General features: G+C 38.4%; 1 protein-coding gene across 3 annotated transcripts; it reads right to left on the bottom strand.

Moving 5' to 3' along the window:
• Positions 1 to 271: 271 nt before the first annotated feature.
• Positions 272 to 3,104, bottom strand: LOC143867504 (germin-like protein 8-2). 3 transcript variants are annotated; one of them, XM_077376107.1, is made up of 3 exons: positions 2,628 to 3,104; positions 1,140 to 1,645; positions 272 to 914 (listed from the first exon to the last, which is right to left on the bottom strand). In XM_077376107.1, exons 2-3 carry the CDS (start codon positions 1,255 to 1,257, stop codon positions 358 to 360), a joined length of 675 nt encoding a protein of 224 aa, XP_077232222.1. In that variant the 5' UTR covers positions 1,258 to 1,645; positions 2,628 to 3,104; the 3' UTR covers positions 272 to 357. The 3 variants fall into 3 exon arrangements, 1 of the variants encoding a protein (XP_077232222.1); XR_013243528.1 differs by having other exon boundaries at positions 797 to 914; positions 1,535 to 1,645; XR_013243529.1 differs by lacking the exon at positions 1,140 to 1,645 and having other exon boundaries at positions 781 to 914.
• Positions 3,105 to 11,451: the final 8,347 nt, after the last annotated feature.

The following is an 11,451-nucleotide window of genomic DNA, read 5'->3' as shown; positions in this document are numbered from 1 at the left end:
TTACATTGGCTTTACTACTCTGATATATGCCTGGATTTATTTCCGATATATGATTCTAATTACCTTACCAGATTGTGAGGGTCGCGTTGTAGGTATGAGGCACCGTCGTTTGCCCGGCCTGGATCTCGGATTTGGGGGTGTGTGTGTGTGTGTGTGTGAGAGAGAGAGAGAGAGAGAGAGAGAGAGAGAGAGAGAGAATTCATGAAAAACAAGACTGCATATTCAATCAATCGCTTGATTGTCCCATTGACATGCTCAAACTGTATTATTATTACGATTTTAAGAAATGCAAACACCAAGTTTGCTTATTCAAATACACTATTGTAGTTAATGCATGGGATCCTTGTCGGTAGTTATCTAGTTTTTGGGCCCGAACTGTGCCTGAAGAAAATCAACTACTTTCTTGTCAAGTTGGAAGGCCTTGGCGAGAACATCATCGGAGATGGGCAGGTTTGATCCGAAGACGGCATTAGCTATGGTGATCACACCTGGGTTCTGACTTGCCAGAGCGGCAATGGCCACCGCATTGGTCTGTCCAACATTGAATTGGAAGTGAATGAGACCTATTGGAAACACAAACACATCACCCTTATTGAGGACCTTTGATATGAGCCGATTTTCGCCATTTGCAAGGTTAGAGGTGACGAAACCAACGAGGAGGGTGCCCTCTTGAACTACAATCATCTCAGTGCCCCTTGGGTGTGTGTGGGGAGGGTTTAGTCCATAGGGTGCAAAGTCTATGCGAGCCATGGAGATGCCAAGAGTGTTGAGTCCTGGTATTTGGACCACGTTCACTGCGGTCACATTGGACCCAACTCGGTTATTTGTGTTGCGTGGCATGTCAAGCCCTGGGAAGAAGAAATCGCTTGCTTGAGCGAGCATTGGGTCCTTGCAAACCACGCCATTGACTAACACTGAGAAGGAAAAACATCAAAAAAAGATCAGCCAATAAAAAAAAACATAACCCATGCACGTAGGGCCGGTGTCCACACGCAGAGTAAATGCAATAACAATATTTCTCAAGTCATCTAGCCAAACCCCACAATACCTACCAAAAATGGAATTGAGTTTGCACAAACACGTGATTATCATGATACTAATGGAAGTTAAATTGAGAAATAAAAAAAAAGCATTTGTACCTGGAGACATATTGTCAGCAACACAAAAGTCCTGTAGAGGACTGGGATCAGCGGCAAAGGTAAGAGAAGATGCCAAGGAAAGGAGTACAAGTACAAGGAGGGGAGTAGCCTTCTCCATTTTATCAATCTAAAGAAGAGTATTGGGTGCAAGTGTTTTGACGGTGTGTGTCACGCCCCGAACCCAGAATTCGAGGTAAGGCGCACGTGACAGCCGCCGCACGCCCATAGGGTCACCCCCACAAGCATGCAAGGCTTCTTCACAACCAACTATTCTCAATATTTAGAGCGACTAATAAAAGCGGAAATTTTAGTCTCAATTAAAGCTCAAATGAAATACAAATATAGATTAGGTCCATAAGTCTAAATCCAAACAATTCTTATTAGACGACAATCACCTTAATAAAGTAACAAAAGTCTCTAACTCGAATAATGAAAGAAAGCAAGAAATTTCCTAAGCTCCAATCCAAGTGCCTGAACTCAGCAAGTCTACTGCCGCTCCTCGGTATCTGAAAATTGTTAAACCACATAATGAGCTAACAGCCCAGCCGGTTTTCCAAATCCAAGCCAGCTAATAGGAAAAATGAAAACATGATGGTGCGGAAAAGAAGTAACATGCCATAAAACTTTAGTCTATGCAGAAATTGATAAGAAGCGGGAAAATCATTTCTACATTAGCTACATAAGAAAAATACACGTTTTTACAAAAACGGTTCCAACCACTCGGTTACGCAGTTTTCCGCTTTAAATCAATGACAATGAATATATATTTCCAAACACTTGGTTTTGCAGTTTTTCCACTTAGAAATCAAATACTTAACAGTCTTCTCTGTGGCCAATTTCCAACCTTATTGGCAAGTAGCATACCCAAGGCGAACACTCGTTCGCAGGACTCACAGGTCCTAAAGCGCGCAATGTAATATTATCAATAGCCAGAGGACTCCCTACTGGTCGCCCGAGATCAACCTTACGGGCAGATAAAATTTGACCGGTCAACGTGATCACGTCCAGTGTACTCACCCACTGGTAGGTTGGGCACTAGATCCCCACCAAAGATCAACCTTACTGGCGGAATCCATTCCATACCAAGACTGTATACAATTATAGATAAAAGCAATTTAATGTTTGCAATACCGTGCCATAAATTTTGTAAACGCTTCAAGCCATAGGGGACTCCCCCCATTCCAATCTATGAAAACCATATCGTAAACAAAGTGCTGTTCAAATTGTTGCTTCATGAATTCTAGTTTTCAAAATCATGTTCTTCATAAAGCTTTTTATGTATAGGAATGAAAACATTTCAAGACTAAAGGATACCATGCATAATGACATTCAACTATTTAGAATGACATACTCAAAAACGGTAAGTAAGAATCTTCTCCAAAACAAGTTCCAAGTGAGAGTAGATATGCAAAAATTATAATAGACAGCTTTCAACTTAGCTAAATGTAAATATTTGATAATACACTGACATAGGGTAGGATCACCTACCTTAAGCGCTACTCCAAGAATTTCCTTTAGCGAAGTACCCAGTTTGAAACTTGCGGCTGCTAAATTAGCAGAGATTCACCAACGGATGGAGTTTATGGGCGAGATCCAATGCGATTATAAAACTAACAAGAAATGCAACTTTTATAAGTTGTTTGCAGATTTCTTGCTTTTTGATGAAACCCAACGCGGTTCGATCCAATGGAGAGAAAGAGATGAAGAAAAGATGACTAATTTCCTCAACCCCAAAAATCAATGGTTATCAACAACCCAAAAAAAAACTTCAAAAGGATGATGCAATAGCTGCTGTTAGGTAATATCAAAGAAGGAGAGAACAATCCCAACGCCAGTCAATTTTTTTGATCGAGAGCCTGAGAGTTGAGACGTGAGGGAAATCAAAACAACGTGAGATGTGGGCTGAATATCTATAGAATCACACCCAAGAAAGAGGTCTGCTAAAAACGGATGTGAGAGCAAAACTTTTCATGATGTCCTTTTTTGAACGCTTGTTTCTCCTCCACTTACCACAATAAGAATATTCTATTATGAGAAAGAGAGAGAGAGCTCCAAAAAATCTTGTGATGAAGGAAATTTGGACGTCCCTTCCTTTCCCCCTTTATTTTATTTTTTGAAATGATTGCTACCTTATTCTCTGTTAACTGAAAATCCTTAGGAGGAAACCTACCAATATTAAATCTTGAAAAGATAGAGATTCCTAAAAAAATCCTACCCACTAGTGGAAGATTCTATTCATAGCCAAATTTAACTTTAGTGAAGGTGTTATATACGGTCAACCTTAGAGTGCTTTCCAAAATGAGCAGCCTTTTAAAAGGTGTTTAAATGGACTTTACTCCATTGATGATAATAGCACCCTTTACCATTTTCAATAAAATTAATCTTAAGTTCATTTGGTATTAACACCCATTTCAAAGAAAATTTACAAGCTTCATTTTGGTAACGACACTCATTTCTAAGCAATTAATCCTGAGCTTGATTTTTGGTAATGACACCCATTTCAAGAAGTTAAAACAAGTTCAAGCATTGGGGCTGGGTGTTACATAATTACCCCCTTTAAAGAATTTCGTCCTCGAAATTCATACAAGAATAGTTTTGTTTTTTTTTTTTTTTTTCAACGATTTCCAAACTGAAACTTAACACTTGAAACAATGCACCTCCACAAACTTGATTCTTCCCTATCTACCATGCTTACTTGCTGATCAGAAGTGGGATTGACATTGGTGAAAAGAACCAACCTCACCAGGCTTCCGCTGCGCACTCTATTCAATGGAACCTTCTCTTTTATTTATTATCTATAAATAAACATGTATAAGAAAATAAGACCAACACAAACTACAATACACAGCCAAAAGGGAACCACTCTCAACTTCCAAGTCACGTCCCTGGGACAAATAAATAGCTCGAATTATCTCACACCAGCACAACTATTTCTCATGATAGACCTAGTGCCTTTTGGGAAAACGAGCTCACCATATTGTCCCATGCCAGCATGGTTAACTCACAGACCTAACCAAAGGCTCCTAGTCCACATGAACTAACTCTACTTCTCTTTTCGAGCACACTAAATCTCATATCGAAAATAAGTGATCTTGGAATGTACGAGTTCATCATCACTTTAACTGTCAATTTAAAATTTTTACATCTTCAATACCGTAAGATTTGCCGATAACTGTTTATCTTCTATTCCGGCTACTCGAGATTTTCACACAATTAATCTATCTTCAATTAATCAATAAATGTTAAATAATTCCTATGTAGATTGAAAGACTCATCTAAATATCATATTTTATTCTCTAGTTTCCCAAAATTCAACCATTCAAAGACTCGTCTCAAAATCATATTTTATTCTCTCATTTCCTAAAAGTCATCCATTGTATTTTCATAGCCTACAGGATCATAAGTCTAAGCTCCGAGAGTTCGTAAAATCATAAGTAGTACCTTAACAATTCTCAAAGTCATTATTAAGTTCTCCAAAAATTTCTCGAGGGTCTAAATTAGATTCCTATAGTCTACAACACAATAAATTAAGCTCTCACACCAGGCAAGTAATGGCTAACATTCCACTACTTTCTAAGTCATATTCCAAAATCCACAATATCACAAGCCGAGCTCTAAGAGACCTATGAAAAACTTGAATGGCGCTAACATCTTAATTTCAAACTTCCAAACTTCCTAAGGATCTAAAGCCTAAGCTCTGATACCACTTTTCTGTCACGCCCCGAACCCAGAATTCGAGGTAAGGCGCACGTGACAGCCGCCGCACGCCCATAGGGTCACCCCCACAAGCATGCAAGGCTTCTTCACAACCAACTATTCTCAATATTTAGAGCGACTAATAAAAGCGGAAATTTTAGTCTCAATTAAAGCTCAAATGAAATACAAATATAGATTAGGTCCATAAGTCTAAATCCAAACAATTCTTATTAGACGACAATCACCTTAATAAAGTAACAAAAGTCTCTAACTCGAATAATGAAAGAAAGCAAGAAATTTCCTAAGCTCCAATCCAAGTGCCTGAACTCAGCAAGTCTACTGCCGCTCCTCGGTATCTGAAAATTGTTAAACCACATAATGAGCTAACAGCCCAGCCGGTTTTCCAAATCCAAGCCAGCTAATAGGAAAAATGAAAACATGATGGTGCGGAAAAGAAGTAACATGCCATAAAACTTTAGTCTATGCAGAAATTGATAAGAAGCGGGAAAATCATTTCTACATTAGCTACATAAGAAAAATACACGTTTTTACAAAAACGGTTCCAACCACTCGGTTACGCAGTTTTCCGCTTTAAATCAATGACAATGAATATATATTTCCAAACACTTGGTTTTGCAGTTTTTCCACTTAGAAATCAAATACTTAACAGTCTTCTCTGTGGCCAATTTCCAACCTTATTGGCAAGTAGCATACCCAAGGCGAACACTCGTTCGCAGGACTCACAGGTCCTAAAGCGCGCAATGTAATATTATCAATAGCCAGAGGACTCCCTACTGGTCGCCCGAGATCAACCTTACGGGCAGATAAAATTTGACCGGTCAACGTGATCACGTCCAGTGTACTCACCCACTGGTAGGTTGGGCACTAGATCCCCACCAAAGATCAACCTTACTGGCGGAATCCATTCCATACCAAGACTGTATACAATTATAGATAAAAGCAATTTAATGTTTGCAATACCGTGCCATAAATTTTGTAAACGCTTCAAGCCATAGGGGACTCCCCCCATTCCAATCTATGAAAACCATATCGTAAACAAAGTGCTGTTCAAATTGTTGCTTCATGAATTCTAGTTTTCAAAATCATGTTCTTCATAAAGCTTTTTATGTATAGGAATGAAAACATTTCAAGACTAAAGGATACCATGCATAATGACATTCAACTATTTAGAATGACATACTCAAAAACGGTAAGTAAGAATCTTCTCCAAAACAAGTTCCAAGTGAGAGTAGATATGCAAAAATTATAATAGACAGCTTTCAACTTAGCTAAATGTAAATATTTGATAATACACTGACATAGGGTAGGATCACCTACCTTAAGCGCTACTCCAAGAATTTCCTTTAGCGAAGTACCCAGTTTGAAACTTGCGGCTGCTAAATTAGCAGAGATTCACCAACGGATGGAGTTTATGGGCGAGATCCAATGCGATTATAAAACTAACAAGAAATGCAACTTTTATAAGTTGTTTGCAGATTTCTTGCTTTTTGATGAAACCCAACGCGGTTCGATCCAATGGAGAGAAAGAGATGAAGAAAAGATGACTAATTTCCTCAACCCCAAAAATCAATGGTTATCAACAACCCAAAAAAAAACTTCAAAAGGATGATGCAATAGCTGCTGTTAGGTAATATCAAAGAAGGAGAGAACAATCCCAACGCCAGTCAATTTTTTTGATCGAGAGCCTGAGAGTTGAGACGTGAGGGAAATCAAAACAACGTGAGATGTGGGCTGAATATCTATAGAATCACACCCAAGAAAGAGGTCTGCTAAAAACGGATGTGAGAGCAAAACTTTTCATGATGTCCTTTTTTGAACGCTTGTTTCTCCTCCACTTACCACAATAAGAATATTCTATTATGAGAAAGAGAGAGAGAGAGAGCTCCAAAAAATCTTGTGATGAAGGAAATTTGGACGTCCCTTCCTTTCCCCCTTTATTTTATTTTTTGAAATGATTGCTACCTTATTCTCTGTTAACTGAAAATCCTTAGGAGGAAACCTACCAATATTAAATCTTGAAAAGATAGAGATTCCTAAAAAAATCCTACCCACTAGTGGAAGATTCTATTCATAGCCAAATTTAACTTTAGTGAAGGTGTTATATACGGTCAACCTTAGAGTGCTTTCCAAAATGAGCAGCCTTTTAAAAGGTGTTTAAATGGACTTTACTCCATTGATGATAATAGCACCCTTTACCATTTTCAATAAAATTAATCTTAAGTTCATTTGGTATTAACACCCATTTCAAAGAAAATTTACAAGCTTCATTTTGGTAACGACACTCATTTCTAAGCAATTAATCCTGAGCTTGATTTTTGGTAATGACACCCATTTCAAGAAGTTAAAACAAGTTCAAGCATTGGGGCTGGGTGTTACAGTGTGGAAGAAACTTAGAAAGGGTGCATATTTATAGCAGAGAGAGAGAGAGAGAGATAGATAGAGAGATGCATGGCTTAGGGGTCATGTGATTTCATGGAAATGGTCTTGTTACCACCAAATCAATACACGGTTTAACAACTACGCTATCTAATCTAATTTTTTATCCAAGTAGATCTTTTCCAGCAAAGAATAGAAGCAGTCGTCGGACTTGTTTTTGTGTGTAAATTTTGTTTTTAATATTTTGAAATGGTAAGATCTAAATTAATAAGTGGAGCGAGCCCCACGACCGAGCTGGTCGTAAGTATACAAAGAAAAATAAAAAACGACATATTATGCAGGAAGAAAACCAAAGATCCAATTCACTCCATCTCTCGCAAAACCGTCCGCTACACTATTAGCCGAGGGATGGACATGCTGAAATCAAACTGGGTGATCTCCCACACGGCCTCAAACAATGCCTACCCTATTTATACCATGTATATATTCCCAAAATACTTACCCATTTCATTGCTAATCTGCAGACCTTTTTTTAAGGTTGGCCAATACCACTCTAATTAGGAAATTGATTTTTCCCGACCCCTCTTCAGCATTTCCTTCTCCTTTTGTTAATCTTTTCTTAAGAATGGCTACATTTCCACCTTTTGTTTGCCTTTCTCTGAAAATAGTCATTTCCAAGAAAGCACAAACAAAAGGATGGATATGCTGAGGAATGAGGTAGAAATTAAAATTTCACTTGTAATTGTTAAAAAAAACTTATGGCATCTCTAAAAAATTTTATTTTAGTTACTTCGTTATTAAAGATTCTTTGCGAAATCTTAGTTAGATTGTAAATAAAATAATAAACATATTTTAAACTCCTTTTACCATTTGGTTGTTTTTCAAATATGCAATTTGAGAAAAAAAAATGGCGTCGATTTTCTATCGTTGAAGCTGTTGAACTGGTGGACCCCCACTCACACCGAAAGGCCATCCATCATCTACGCTAAAACTATGGTAGGATGATCCTAACCCACTGATGGCAAATTTTTCAAAAAACGTCTTAAAGAATTTAAAAACGATTTTTTCAATAACTTAATATCATAAATTTTGGGGGCAACTAAGACGCCCTTATCTATATATTTGTACCAATATGGCTCCAATAGTATATCTACTACTACCTAATACATCTTTTTTCCCAACTGGACTTTCATTAGGTTGGATAATTTAATTAAGGGAAAATTACAGATACACCCCCTCAAATATGGTAAAATTCCACTTCTAACCCCGTGGTATCAAAGGTACCAAAGACACCCCCTTAGTTTTCAATAATGCTTGTTATATGACGGGGTGTACAGGAACGAATAAATTGTTAGGGGGTGTCTTTGATGGATTTTGAACTATAGGGTGAAAAGTAGGGGATCTACTTAAAAATGTCAGAAAGTTGAGGGGTTGCCTTTGGTACCTTCGATACCACGGGGTTAGAAGTGGAATTTCGCCCTAGTTGAGGGGATGTATCCTGTATTTTTCCCTTTAATTAATGCCCTATTTATCTTGAAAAGGGCACCACTTATTGAGCGGGAAAGGCATACTCTATATGTAGCTAATCCAAGGGGTTTATTCCATATATAAATTAGAGAAATGATAATGGGAATGGCTGCCTTGCAAAAACCAGCTAAAGGTCGCTCCACATTGGTCCATCCCAACAAAAATCATTTGAAAGAGCACAGAAAAATATGAAAATGGCACGGACAGATATTAAATTAATGGAAAAAGAAATCCACCTTGATCAGAAGTCCCAATAGGAGCGCCCATGCAGATGGTTTTTTGCAAGGGCACCATTCATTTTAGCATTTTCGTCTTGAAATTATATATGAAAGGAGGCCAATCCAAAGAATTGCTTATCCAAGGATGTGTATCCTCCAACGACAGAGAACAATGCAGTTCCATGCCACGTCCAGTTTTATACATTTTCAAAGTTTCTGTTCCCACTAATTATTGATTTGTTGAGCTGAGTATACGTCATTTCACTAAACTAGGTGACGAGGTAGTTGTGAACTTGTGATGTGGAAAACCCCCTTGCGAGATTGTTAGATGAAGTAATTAAAAACTTGTGGGGCCCACCTAATTCAAGTCCATCGTATAGTCATCTAGAAAGCATACAAAACTCCTTTTGCATGTTAATTTATTTTTAGGGCGCTGATATTTTCGCCCTTGACGGCCCCCTTGGAGGCTAGTTTCCCTCTTGACAGCCCACTAACTATAAAGTACGATTCCCATCTACTTTTTACCGACGAAGCAGTCATTTCCTTTTTCTCTCCCCTTCCAGGATAAAATCACCCCACTCTACTCTACATCTGTACAACACTACATCAAGCAAGGTAGGCCCCACCATAGGATGATCCAAACCATCCATTTGATGGCCCACAACATAAATAGGTTGCACCCCAAAATATTATAGATCGGAGGTTTGAGATCATCCCGTGGAAATGATTTTGGGGGAACAACCTATTTACGTTGCGGCCCATCAAATGAACGGCTTGGATCCTCCTATTGTGTGGACCGTACAGTTCATTTTGAAAAATATAAGTGGGGCCTACAGTTAGGGGTGAGCATTATTCGGTTAAAACCGAATACCCGAACCGAATTGGTCGGTTCGGTTCGGTTTTGGTTTTTTTTGATTGATCGTCCATTAAAACCGTCCATTTGATTGATCCCAACTTAATTAGGTTGTGCTCAAAAAATCATTCTGATCGGATGATCCTAGCCCTCCGATCCAAACCGAGATTTTAATTTTTCCCCTCTATTTCTCCTACAATTCGGTTATTCGGTTATAACTGAATAACCGAATTTTTATTCGGTTCGGTTTCGGTTACCGAAATTTGGTAACTGAAATTATTTCGGTTACCAAATTTCGGTCTATTCGGTTCGGTTAAAACCGAATAACCACCCCTACCTACAATTGGGCCTTAATGTTACTGTAAGACCTGAACCATAGGATGATCCAAACCATCTATTCGATGGCCCACAACTTAAATAGGTTTCACTCCAGAATATCATTTTCAAAATATCATTTTCAAAGGATGATCGCAACCCTCAAATCTATAGAGGTTTCTCTTTAGATCAGAGCTTTGGAAATAATATTTCGCGGTGCAACCTATTTACGTTGTGGGCCATCGAATGGATGGTTTGGATCATCCTATGGTGGGACCTACCTTCCTCACAAATTAAAACAAATTAATTATTGGGCCCACCAACAGTTCATGCACGTTGGAGAGAGAGAGAGACACCGGATTGGAGTAGTGTTGTATCGGTTAAAAGTAGATAGGAAACATGCTTTATGGATTGGCCGCGAGATACAAAGTCAAAGTCTTATTGAAAGGCTATTTCGTGTGTGTTAAATACATTCAGCAATATAATAAAGTTCTTTTGTGTTCTGTTCTCTTCTGTGTTTCTGTATTACTTGTTCTTTAAATTCTACATAGTGGTATCAGAGCAGAAAGGCTGGGGACAATTTCGAAAGAAGACCGGCACGGGTTCGGTAAGTTGGCAATATGGCAGGCAATACCAATTCTTCAAGTTTTCAGCAAAACGTTCGTTTGTTTAAAGGTGCTAATTTTCAGTTTTGGTCTACTATGATGAAGACATCGTTTATGTCACGTGATATATGAATCCTTTTGAATATCGCGACTTTGTTCGTTCGTATATTTTGATCTTAGTTACTTGTGTTTGATCATGCTTGTAAATCTCCACTGTGAACTTTTGAAATACGCGACCATGCTTCTCGTTGCATGTTTCAGTTTCAGCTACATTTTTAGTCTCGGGATGTGATTTGATCCTGTTTGGTTCGTATCTTGGCAAAATGATTCTCTGATTACTCATTCGATGCCTATTTTACTTCACATTGGTCCTTGTGTGGTTCCAAATCACTTGTGATGAACCCTATGTGAATTTCTTTGTGATGAACTATAAAAGATAACCATCAGAATGTGTAGTGTATCCCTCGCTTTAAGTTTGGGCTTCACTTTGACTTTATGTTTCCCATCAGTGGGTTAGGATCATCCTGTTGCAGACTTCATGATCGGTGTGTGTGTGTGTGTGTGTGAGAGAGAGAGAGAGAGAGAGAGAGAGAGAGAGAGACGAATTCATGAAAAACAAGATTGTATAGTCAATCAATCCCTTGATTTCCCCAGTGACATACTCAGACTGTATTATTATTACTCTTTTAAGAAATGCAAAC

The sequence above is a fragment of the Tasmannia lanceolata genome, unplaced genomic scaffold, assembly GCF_043159265.1.
Source record: "Tasmannia lanceolata isolate RefF3 unplaced genomic scaffold, GAP_Taslan_0.1 ptg000257l, whole genome shotgun sequence".
Classification (NCBI taxonomy): Eukaryota; Viridiplantae; Streptophyta; class Magnoliopsida; order Canellales; family Winteraceae; genus Tasmannia; species Tasmannia lanceolata.
The sequence above is the reverse complement of the archived record's forward strand: the minus strand, read 5'-3'. Positions and strand labels throughout refer to the sequence as shown.